Source organism: Chanos chanos, chromosome 3, assembly GCF_902362185.1.
Source record: "Chanos chanos chromosome 3, fChaCha1.1, whole genome shotgun sequence".
NCBI classification, from domain to species: Eukaryota; Metazoa; Chordata; class Actinopteri; order Gonorynchiformes; family Chanidae; genus Chanos; species Chanos chanos.
Genome location: NC_044497.1, coordinates 58,145,140 through 58,157,893, shown reverse-complemented (window position 1 = coordinate 58,157,893; position 12,754 = coordinate 58,145,140). Strand labels below are relative to the sequence as shown.

General features: G+C 41.5%; 1 protein-coding gene across 1 annotated transcript; it reads right to left on the bottom strand.

Moving 5' to 3' along the window:
- Positions 1-4,897: 4,897 nt before the first annotated feature.
- Positions 4,898-7,644, bottom strand: nr2f1b (nuclear receptor subfamily 2, group F, member 1b). Its single transcript, XM_030768961.1, has 3 exons — positions 7,233-7,644; positions 6,235-6,762; positions 4,898-5,172 (listed from the first exon to the last, which is right to left on the bottom strand). Exons 1-3 carry the CDS (start codon positions 7,642-7,644, stop codon positions 4,898-4,900), a joined length of 1,215 nt encoding a protein of 404 aa, XP_030624821.1.
- Positions 7,645-12,754: the final 5,110 nt, after the last annotated feature.

The window sequence follows — 12,754 nt, the reverse complement described above, 5'->3', positions numbered from 1 at the left end:
TTACTTTAATAGTTTGTTTGGTTTATTTAAACAGATGGTTTACTTTAATAGTTTGTTTGGTTTATTTAAACAGTTGGTTTATTTTAACAGTTGGTTTACTTTAATAGTTTGTTTGGTTTATTTTAACAGTTGGTTTACTTTAATAGTTTGTTTGGTTTATTTAAACAGATGGTTTACTTTAATAGTTTGTTTGGTTTATTTAAACACTTGGTTTATTTTAACAGTTGGTTTACTTTAATAGTTTGTTTGGTTTGTTTAAACAGTGGGTTTATTTAAACAGATAGTTCATAACTTCCTCAGTCTTTTTTAAATGTCTCAAACTGCTGTTATTACATTTTAGATACACTGCCAAGGGCCTGTCTCTCTCACCAAGGGCCTGTCTCTCTCACCAAGGGCCTGTCTTTCTGCTTGAGGTCATGTCCATTCATAACTTCCTTGTTTGTGCATTTTGTACATTGTGCGTTTACACTTACAATTATTCGTTTAGCAAACACTTTTATGCAATGCAACTTCCACGACAGGCAGAATACAAACCTATAATAATAATAATAATAATAATAATAATAATAATAATAATTATTATTATTATTATTATTATTATTATTATTATTATTGTTGTTGTTGTTGTTGTTGTTGTTGCTGTTCTAACTGTATCTGTGATCCTAACACCTTTGCTCAAGTGTTTTGTCTTTATACATTAAAAAATTAAAGGTGCATGTCTGTTTTTGTGTTTGTTTGTATCACTGTTGTGGTTCAAAGAAAACAGCTCTGTTGCAAATCAAAGATCCACTTAAAAGATCCACTTAAAAGATCCACTTAAAAGCGGCACATGGTCTGAATAAACCTCTCCTAACCCAGTGGTCTTGCACTCAGTCTTCACACCATCTGCTGGGACTCTGCCTGATTGAATTAGCCATGTGTCCATGCTCTGCCGCCTATGGTTTCCCTAGTATCTCCTACCTCTAAAGCAGGCTAATCCAGCAAGTCTTTAACATAGCCTGTAAAGTAAATGCCAGTGTTTAGCAGCCCAAGGCATATTATACACCCCTCTTCTCTTTGTGAGTTTAAAGGAATTCAAACAAAAGAGGATATTTGAGAAAAAACATTGAAAAACCCTCGGAAATGTCCTCTCCTTGTCTGTGTAGTCGGGTCCTGACACACGCCGGTAGGAGCGTGCTACACGCTGCCGGCCGTGCATCGCAATCCACCCGTAGGTCAACCGAACCGCGGGGAGGAGACAGGTCACAGGCTCCACACAGACTCCACTCCAGACATACCTGGAGGTTTCAACAGGATAATTACTGATTGTCTCAGAATCCGCACTATGATTAACTCGATCACTGTAGGTCGTGTAGCCTACATCATAGACAAATGGTCACTTCCATCTCAAAGTTTGGTTTGTCGGACACTGTTGTAACCAAAAGCTGCTGGAAACACTTCAGACAGAAAATCGCTATGAAAGAATTATCTTCGAAATAAAAATTACATTTTGTAAACATTTTAAGTAGATATTGATCTGGCGCGAAAAGGCGTGGTGTTGAACTATTAAGATGAATTTTTAAAAAAGTTGTAAAAATTGAGAGTTTATTGTTAAATGGCACATTTACACAGCACTTAATTTCATATAAAATATGTATAGAACCTCGAATCCAATAACAAATGGAATTTCGAAATAATCTCTATTTCAATGTAGCCTCTAGTTTTTGCAGTTTTTGAGTGAATAAACAGAATATATCTGTTTCCAAATGTAAAGGTTCACGCCTGCAGTCAGAGTGCAGTATCCGACTGGATCTCAAAAGTAGGCGACATCGACCATTTTATTACTGCCAGTGCACGAACGTAAAACCCTCTATAAATCTCGTGCCGTCCCAAAATGCTTACAAACGTCCAGTAGAATCGACTCATCCTAAAAACTCGCAAACTAACAACGCACAAGCATTAAATCTGTGAGGAAAGTTCAAAATGTCTCCCCCTCCAAATTCACCAGAAAATCTGTCTGAACTTACAGTGACAGCTGGCATAAAGAATGCAAAATTAAACAGCAAATCACTTTGCTGCCTAAAATAAATAAATAAATAAAACAATTATTTAAAATTTGATATCCTTTAAAATATTCTCAGAACTGCCTTGTTGGCTCCGTCAGAAACACAACATAATCAACGCGCAAAATACGCCTGTGTGATTTTGTTACTTGTAATTAAGGCCAAGTTTTTCTGACGTTTTTTCGACACACGGAGACTATCAATTTACCATTCGATTTTCGAAATGAAGTATGTCTTATTTATATATCTTATCTCAGTACCCACGCCATCTTATTTGGTCATTTATCAACACACTATTTTATAAAATATCAGAAAGTTCGAAGGTGAAATTTCAATCGAAATATTAAATGTGGAACTCCTGATGTCCAGGACATGAAATTAAGAGCGAAGAGCGCGAGCCCAAAAGTCTAACAATGCTGAGAGGGTTTTTTTCCATCGAATTTTATGAGAGTGTAGCACCTTGGACAGCGTTTGTCTGTCCCATGACGCAACGACCATCCAGATATATATATATCCAATCTGACAATCTTTTCTGTGTAGAGACAGTGGCTTAACATGCAGTTCAAAGCCTAGCCGATAACATCGAACAGTTTCTGATAATTTCTAACAGACCCTAAAGCACATTTTTAGAAATTCTTTCCACTTTTAAATAATAGAAATCTTCGTTTTTTTAATATTATAGGCTACGTTAAGTAGGCTATATGTATTCAGTATTTTTTAATATATCGTGAATATTCAAACAAGTCATGAATGTTCAAACTACGTCATACACTGCATGTGATTGGGAACTTGCAGTCTATGTGACGGCCGCACTAGCCTTCACAGTTTGTGAAACAGATAAACACTTGGTTCGGTTTACTGGCTAGGGACTGCTTTGAGCAGATAAACACTTGGTTCGGTTTACTGGCTAGGGACTGCTTTGAGCAGTAATGAACGAGATTTTGTGATGCGCAGTAGCCGATTTATTAATTTATAGGTAGAAAAATTCTGTTGAAAATGTGAAAAAACCCCGCAGCTATCATACACCACGAACTGCTAAAGAAACTGTTCGCGAATTGCAGTTCATTTAGAATAAAAATGAACCAAAAAGCGAGAAGTATATTTTCACGTCTTACGTAACACATTTTTGATCTGTCTGCATAAACAGCCTCTGGCCAATGTGGCATTTTTGATGAGATTAATAAAACAGTTCTGAGAGTGTCCTTGTCTTCAGTGAACCTCTGTTTTCTGCGGACCAGGTCTTCTCATTGTTTTGCTTTATGAAAGAGAAGAAATCAGCTTTGAACATCCCAAGCGAACCGTTGTGATGTAGCGCCTGGACAGAACGTTACAGAGCAATGTAGACCGAGACGTGTCGCTGCCAAGAATACAAACATTTCTGGAGGGAGATTTTGGGTCCAGAGGTTTGGACTGTGATTGGTGTTCTTTGGAGGCATGCATATCTTAAACCAACAAAGCCAGCCTGAGGGTGGGCGTTGGGAGGGGAAACGGGGGGGGGGGGGGGGGGGCTGGGTGATTGACAGATTAATGGTTGTCTCTATGTATTAGCTCTGTCTGTAGTGGTCCCAGTGAATAGATATTACTGTGGCGTGAGTTTATGCGGTTCTCTGTAATAACGTATTTAAATAATCGGTTTGCTGACAGCTACGTGAATACATTTGTTCAAGACCCCACTGACGTAAGTGTCGAGATAAATGTTTTAGCACTGAAACATGAATATGTGTTTTGAGCATATACCTCTAATAATACCGACAATGATTCTGCGAGAAAATGATTCTCGATTGTTTTTCGGAGATGACTAACATTAAATGCCTTTTCTCACAAGCATGCTGGAATTTGAATTTAGAGAATTCATTAAAAAAAAATTATCAAGACAAAGATTAGAGGAAACAGATGTTCTTACAACGAAAGAATTTCACGAGTCATGACCCGAACAGAAACCTGGAAAGTTGCTGATTTAAGTAAATGGTATATAAACATAATTCATGCCAAGATGGTTGAAAATTCAGTTTAATTATTTTTTCCATAGACCAAATCATATCACCTCTCTGGTGTCTGTCTTCTGGTGAATTAAATACTCCATTACCATCTGTGAGTTTGCAGGACAGAGCATTTGGACTTCATATCACACATTTTCTGCAGATCTATACTAATAACGTCAATCAATATTTCAAAAGTGAAAACAGTAATACCCACGGTGTCTTGAACTGTCACAAGACAATCAGTTTGGAGTGCTGTAGCTCATCACTTAAATGTGATAGAGGGCATTTTTCTAAAAGGAACATAAATAGATAACAAAAGCCAAATAAATAAACGTCTTCTCTTTGCATTAATGAAGTTAATCAGAAGCGAGATGTTCATATTACCACTACTGACAAGCAGCATTCCCAGCGCACAAAATGTTAAATGTTTTTAGCTGGAAAGTTGAAATAAACAAGGCATAATTCTATATCATGAAGAAAGAAAGAAAGAAAGAAACCCAAATAAAGTAAACATTAAAATTATCTTAGACTGAATGCATTTACATGGATTAGGAGGAAACGATCATCTGAAAAATCCAGATGAAAAATCTTCTGATATGATTACCGGGTCCTTTTCTTTCTCTGTCTGTTTGTGGCACGTGGTAGGTGGTCTTCGCACAGATAGAAGTAGCATAAGTAATTTTCACCTCTTGACGCAACAAATACAAGCGCTGGAGTAAATAATGATTGATAGCGACGTATGACACGTTTATGTACATAACTGTCGACGAAAAAACACCCAAAGTTAGTCTTCCCATATCCAAGCTCTCGTGTCTTCCACTTGTGCTATTTATATTTTGTTAAATTCCCTCGCACTTCTTTTCTCGTGTGGCGTCACTGCATGGACATGTACGGCCAATTGAAACTGCTGCCGGACAGTAACATGTCCCTGATAAGAGTGTCAATGGGAGTTTTACCGACTAAACGGACGAAAAACAGCTGTTCGATAACAGAGGACGACACCATGCGCAGCGCGGGGAGACGTAATAAGAGTTTTCCAAAGCGAGTAGGCTGGTTGGGATACTGGCTCCGAACGTATTCCTCGAGGGCACACTGGGACTTCTCCTGGAGGCCTTCTACATGAGGCACGTCCGCGAGACCACACGCGTCTGCACAGTAAAAGAAGAAGTCATGTTGAGTTTTCTTTGTAATTTAACATCAAGTAATACCATAACTTAATCCCCTTTAGCAGATTAATCTGCGAAATGAATGCCATTTTCGTTTTTATGAATGGTCTACAGCGATACAAACATCACTGGGTTCGTGTGCAGGGCTTTCAAGAAGCCTCGGTGTTAGTGTGGACGCGGGCGTGTTCCTAATGTTTCATGCCTGATTTTGAAGGGCACACGGCGACTGGTATTGCGGGGTTATACTGCATGTATACCACGGTAACTGTTAGAATGCAAAGTCTGCTTAGTGCCTTAAGTGATGAGCTGTCTTTGAGCAATTTGCGTGAAGTGATAAAGCAAAACAGATATTACTTCTAACAAAGAGCAATTTTGGAGTGATTACAAGTGTGATAGTTTAAATTGTGCAAAACACAGGCTATTTCACAAAGCTATTTTTAGAATGCTAAAGCGAGAATAAGACCCAAAACAATGAATAAAGTAGACTGCTCCTTACTTGATTCATTCACAAATGTATCCACACGAAGTTAATCATGTTCGATGGTTTTAACCAATATATTCACAATTTTGAAAAAAAAAGTGTATTTTACGAAATATAATGTCTTAAGCATGAGCTGAATTTTTTAAAATAATGGGCGACGCACCTCCCCCGTCTCAGGGTAAAATCGAGGAGAAAAAGTGACCGGAAAATGATCTTAATGCAATCGTCCATGTAACACTTTAAAAAGGAAGTGGACATACTGAGATTTAGCGATATGATTCCATTTACAGTTTGAGAGATTAAATATTACGCGAGCATGGTGCAGATGCACTCTGTAATTTAAAGAAGGATTCCGTCAAAATGAAGCTGAGTAACGGAGTTGTAACACACACACAAACACAATTACCACAAACATATGTAAGTGGGGCAACAGCGTGACATAAAAAACCTCACCGCGCCATTCGGCACGATCTCAAACACAGTTGAACTAAAAGCGGCAAAATTATATAATCATGTAGTCATATAGTACACATGGTGCAAGCTCTAATTAAAACAAGATTTACCTGAAGTAAACAGCACTATAGCCTTGGCACAACTATACTCTGCAGAGTCGACGTGAAGGGCCTTCAGTTTTTCAACTTGCTCCTGAAAGAAACGTATGTGGTCCATAAATGCCACAACTCTATCTGCCGCCATTGGAGAGGCGTGAAGACCAGCAGCGGCTAGAAGTGGGGCCACGTGAAGAGGCATAGAGCATTGGGCGGCATTAAGGACAAACAACTCGCTCCAAGTTAATCTGAGGAGAGACACTTGATCCGTAATTTGTAGATCAGGGAAGAAAGGAATGTTTCTAGCCCATTCCACAGCGCTGAAGAGCAGTCGGGCCGCCAGCTCACAGATACTCTCGATCCCCATGATGGTACTGGGTTGCACGCACTGATTGCCGTACCGGGCTGTTGGATATGGCTCAGCCCGAAGCAACAGTGATATGTAACCAGACAAATAGCAGTGTCCGTTGAGAGGATCTCCGTTTGCCAGGGCATAGTGTCCTGTGTTAGGCTGAGTCGGCGGCATTCTTCCTCGCTGAACCGCTGACAACAATAAGGAAAAGGAAAGGAAATGTGCATCCGAGGCTAACAAACACATTAATGTGCCTTCACTCTATGACTTTACACTATATACATTATACAATACATAATATAACGTGTCTGTCGGACACTTTATTAAAATCAGAAAATCACTAAATCAGTCTGCGGGACCACATGAACAATTTAGACCACACGGAAGACAAAAGACTGAACTAGACGAAATTAGAACTCGCAAGAAATAAATGAAATAAATTACAATCAAATAAAAACTAAACATAGAAATAAAAACAGTAACAACAACTACAAAGAAGACAACGTCTAAAAATCAGCTGAAAAAAAAAACGGCTCGCACTATCATTTTATTCGAATGGTCTTGCGATAATAAAAGCTACGAAAAAAACTCGGATAATGTAAAACTACAAATCCTAAATGAAATGCTGAACAAAAGTATGACTTATAAACGGTATATTCACCTTCTCGACGCATTCCTACTTTTAAACATTTCCTCAGCCGGCAGTACTGGCACTGGTTCCTGTGGTGCTGGTCGACTGGACAGGTTCTGTTGGCACGGCACGTATAGGTTAAGTTGCGACGAACGCTCCTTTTGAAAAAACTTTTGCATCCCTCGCAGGTAAATTGGCCATAGTGCTTACCGCTGGACTTGTCCCCACAAACCACACACTCAGTGTGCGCTGAGTCCTGGGTCACTCCCCTGTCCCCGGCTGCTCCCGACGCAGAGAGAGGACCTGTTTGCGGGGTATGTGGTGCTGCTGACGCGGTCAGACGATGGTCTCCTCCCGGCTGAGTGAGCACGCTGGAGCTACTTAGAGAATTCCCTACTACATCTTCCTGTGGATCTTTCCACACATTTAGTACCATTGCCATGCCGATGACGGAGGATGTACAATTATTTGACAAAACACGGGTTTAACGAGCAAGGCGATCTGAGCGTTCAGTTCTTTCGGAACGCCAACTGATGACCAGTGTAAACCGTTACCCGTCGAAGGTTGTAGGAAAACTACTCAAAGGAAAACGCAAAGAGTGCAAGAGACGAGATCTGTCGGACGCTTCCGACCAAAGTCGAGCACTGCCATGGATACTTGAACTGAATGAGGGAATCTCTCTCAAGAACTCCTCAGAAACGGCCATGTAGATGTTGCCTGCATTCGTTGAGACGACACTGTGAGATTTAATATTCCGTATTCCCACACTCACTGGAAGCGCGAACGAGAGGCAGCGCAACCCCTCTTAGAATGATTGACAATGATACTAATGGAGGTACCGCATTCAGACGCACACTCTCAAATCTACAACGTTTTTAAGAGTATCATGGAGACTCCGACTTTGAGATAATACTTTGACTTAATAACTTCGACACGATGACTAACATGGGAATGCACCTGCCGAAAGACCACACCTTGTGAAGAGATCCGCTCAGGAAACGTCGACCAGTTGTAAATGCAGTGAGGCCATCAAGTAAGAAGTGTGTATCTCTCTCTCTCTCTCTCTGTCTCTCTCTCTGTCTCTGTGAAGGTGTGTGTGTATTTGGGGGGCGGGGGTGGCCATTTTACCCTAAGTTTTGGATTCCACCCATGGCGATAAGGTTGAGTAGACTCTCAAGACAACCCAAGAGTCTCCCAAAGAGTTGGTTGCCGTTGCTCAGTTGCGCATTCAGGTTCTTAACGTAAAACACATCTCACATAAAAGTCATTCATTTTCCCGTGTCTTGTTTCCCTCAGTATGTGTGTGGTTGGCGTAGTGACGCTGTTTGCAAAGTGGGGATGATTGTCAATCATTGCTAAATTGATTATCGTTCGCTATTTTACACGCGGCCCGCAGGGAGTCACTAAACTACGTAACCTCGGTAGAATGGATGGCGCCACCGCCTGGTGGACAAACGAGACACATCCCATACTTTCACTTTCCATGCATTTCACCGTTAATGGGAACACAAACCATGTCCTCAAATTATTTTGACTGCATTTTTTAAAATGTATAATGCAACACATAATTGTGCAAGTAAACAGGTGCAAATCTAAATGATTTTGTTTTCTTTTCAGAAATCTTGATCAGGATTGCATAAACCAAGTCAGAAAAATCTCATATTTAATTCAGTGAGTTCAGAGGTCAGAGTTTTGCTTTGAATTGCTTTTGAGCACCATGGCCCTTGTGACAGAACAGGGTCACGTAGCATGGGAGGAGCAGGTCGCTGCAGGCTGCAGGTTAAAGGTCAATGGCGCGATGGAGCACAAACAGGGATGGAGTTGAGGGTCATAGTGGAGGGTCAAAGGGAACGGTCCTTATCTGAGGAGTTCTGAGTTCTTCCCTGGATCAGCAAAAATCCCATTCTAGTATAGCAGTGGACTTTCAGGCCAAACACTCTGTCTCTCCTGTGTCATTCCTCCGTCCCTCCTCTCTGTGCTGCTCAGCTGGTAATTCTGAACGTTTGTCATATGTTGGTGTAAAACCGAGTCAGGGTTAGGGTTAGGGTTAGGCAGATGAAATGATGAATTTGGCACAGTTCAGTTTAACAGGGACAGATGTCGTGAATCTTCAGTGTGTGTGTTTTTCTGTGCCTGTTTAATGTTCTCTACTCAGTTCTTACTGTGTCTCACCTTCACTGAAAAGCCAGTGGAAATTCTGATTGTGAACAACCTGCTTAGACAAACGTTCAGTAAAAGAAATTTGAGTTCTGTGACTTTTCCGATTTCATCCTGTCACCTAGGTAGTCATTATGCAGAATGCCTCCGGGGCTGGAACTCCAAAAATGAGGAGTCATGTTAGAATGCCTCCGGGGCTAGAACTCCAAAAATGAGGAGTCATGTTAGAATGCCTCCTCTGTCCATGATAGTTCCCTGTTTAGACCTGAGTTGTTGGTTTAGGTATCTAACACACATCCAGACTCTCAGAATGATAATAGACAATGCTTTTGAGTAACACTTTCATAACTTTTTTTAAGCTTTGAGTGGGAGATTTGCCAGCAGTACTGATTAACGCCATGTGTGAACATCTTTCTCCACACTACTTACCATTGGTTAGTATATAGTCAGACTGGTCATATTCATATACAGACCTCAATTTCTTATTATGTCCACAAATATTATTAGAAAGTAAAATATTCAAACTACATACAGGGCAACACTGCCATCTAGTGATGGTTTTCAACCCTTGGCCATAAATGCTTTAACTGTGGGGTGAAGCTGCATTTATGCTATCTCTTGAGTCCAACAGAACCTTTGTTCTGGTGGAGGGGTCCGCACGTATGTCAAAAACAGGTGGTGTGACCACATCAAGATCCACAGCAAGGTTCTACACACCCCACCTGCTGATTTTGAGTAATTATTGTGAATGCTCTGATTATTAAATGTAAATAAATAATGCTTTGTTCGTGATGACAGTTTTGTTTAGTTTTGTTAGGCGTTGTCCAACGTGCTCCAGGCACTGTGGATTTTTTCATGGGTTCCGTGACTTTTTCTCTCCCTTTACCTCCCGGAACAGCACCTCCTCTGTGTGTCTGTGTGTCTGTCTATCTGTCTGTCTATCTATCTATCTATCTATCTATCTATCTATCTATCTATCTATCTATCTATCTATCCATTTTGTTTTTCAGCACTAGGGCACACTCTGTGACCACTAGCTATGACCTGTCCATGAACAAAGGGTAAGTGAGACTGTAGGCCAAATCCTGGAAGGTCAAAGGTCATTGCATTTCAAAACAGATGTGTCTCCCAGTTGACCTTTTCAGGGACGAAGCTTTATGGGATGCAGCTGAATCCATGCTAGTTTCATAAAGATCATACTCCCAAACATGTATTTAGCTCACACAACAGTATGTAGATTACTACTGAAAAAATGTTCTTTACTGCATGCTATCATCATATGCTGAAAAATGTTCTTTACTGCATGCTATCATCATATGCTGAAGAAACAGTTGATGCTGCAGGCAGACCCCAAAATTTAGGAAACAAGAACATGAACAACCATTATAGTATACTGGATCAGAACCACCGCAAGAATAGGGTCAATGCAGCTCGGCACAGATTCTACAAGCATTTGGAAGTGAAAAGGGAGGATGCAACACCATTCTTCCCCAACACTCTTCCTCACTCTACCTCACTCTTCCTCACTCTTTCTCACTCTTCCTCATGCAGTGTGTAGTTGCTGATGGCGGAAAATGCTGTCTTAGGTGTGGTACCAGAATGCCCCTGGAGTGTTGAGTGTTAGTGATCATAGTGTTAGTGTGAGCATTAGTGATGATAGTGTTAGCGTATGAGTGACAGAGATGATAGTGTTAGTGTGTGAGTGTTAGTGGTGATAGTGTTAGTCTATGAGTGTTAGGGATGATAGTGTTAGTGATGATAGTGTTAGTGTATGAGTGACTGGGATGATAGTGTTACTGTGTGAGTGTAAGTGGTGATAGTCTATGAGTGTTAGGGATGATAGTGTTAGTCATGACAGTGTTAGTGAATACAGTGTTAGTGTGTGAATGCTAAAGATTTACAATTTACAATTTAGTTATTTGGCAGACGCTTTTTACCAAAGCGACTTACAGTCAGTGCATCAGTCGGATTTCTAATACCTTGTGAGCAGAGATCACAATAAAACTGAGCGTCAAATTGCCCCTTCGCATTGCGCCCCTGGAATACTTTGACAAACACAGATACAAGACAAAGGTTGTTTTTTTTTTTGTTTTGTTTTTTTTTGTTTTTTTTTCTAGGAAAGGGAGGTTAGGCATTGGGGGACAGGTGTGTTCTAAAGAGGTGGGTTTTCAGTTTCCTGCGGAAGATGGTAAGAGATTCCGCAGTCTTGACTGCATGGGGGAGGTCGTTCCACCACCTCGGGGCAATGGCGGAGAAGAGGCGTGGTCGGGAGGAGCGGCTGCCGGGTTCCCGGAGTGAGGGGACCGTCAGTTGTCCGGAGGACGTGGAGCGGAGGGTTCTAGTTGGGTGTACGGAGTTATAAGAGACCGAAGGTATGATGGGGCGGAGCCTCTTGTGGCCTGGTAGGCCAGCACCAGTGTCTTGAACTGGATGCGGGCTGCTACCGGAAGCCAGTGGAGAGCAGTAAGCAGTGGAGTGACATGAGAGTGTTTAGGGAGGTTGAATACCAGGCGTGCAGCGGCGTTCTGCACGAGCTGGAGCGGCCTCATGGCGCAGGCCGGCAAGCCAGCCAGTAGAACGTTGCAGTAGTCCAGGTGGGAGATGACAAGCGCTTGGACCAGGAGCTGGGTCGCCTGTTGTGTGAGGAATGGACGGATTCTCCTGATGTTGTAGAGGGAGAATCTGCAGGATCGAGTGACTGCTGCGATGTGACTGGAGTAGGTCAGCTGGTTGTCGAGGGTTACACCAAGGTTTTTGGCTGCTGTGGTGGGGAACACCACAGATCCCTCGATGGTGATTGCAGTGTCGATCGCTGGGGATTTCTTAGCAGGAAAAAACAGGGGCTCCGTTTTCTCCGGGTTGAGTTTGAGATGGTTAGCAGACATCCAGGACGCAATGTCAGCTAAGCAGGCTGCGATGCGAGGTTGAACCTGAGAGTCAGAGGGGGGGAAGGAGAAGAACAGCTGTGTGTCATCAGCGTAGCAGTGGTAGGAGAGGCCATGGGTGGAGATAACTTGACCGAGTGATCTGGTGTAGAGAGAGAAGAGGAGTGGACCAAGGATGATAATGTTATTGTATTAGTGGTGATAGCATTAGTCTATGAGTGTTAGGGATGATAGTGTTAGTTTTTATAGTGTTAGTGTGTGAATGTTAAAGATGATAGTGTTGGTGTGTGAGTGTTAGTGGTGATAGTGTTAGTCTATGAGTGTTAGGGATGGTAGTGTTAGTGTGTGAGTGTTAGTGATGATAGTGTTAGTTGATGATAGTGTTAGTTATTATAGTTTTAGTGTGTGAATGTTAAAGATGATAGTGCTGGTGTGTGAGTGTTAGTGGTGATAGTGTTAGTGTGTGAGTGTTAGGGATGATAGTGTTAGTGTGTGAATGTTAAAGGTGAT

Coding starts and splice junctions, on each gene's coding strand:
- nr2f1b (XM_030768961.1), bottom strand. CDS start 7,644: ATGGCAATGGTACTAAATGTGTGGAAAGATCCACAGGAAGATGTAGTA. Junction 6,763..7,232: donor AGTAGGAATGCGTCGAGAAG/GTGAATATACCG, acceptor TATTGTTGTCAG/CGGTTCAGCGAGGAAGAATG. Junction 5,173..6,234: donor TATAGTGCTGTTTACTTCAG/GTAAATCTTGTT, acceptor TTTACTGTGCAG/ACGCGTGTGGTCTCGCGGAC.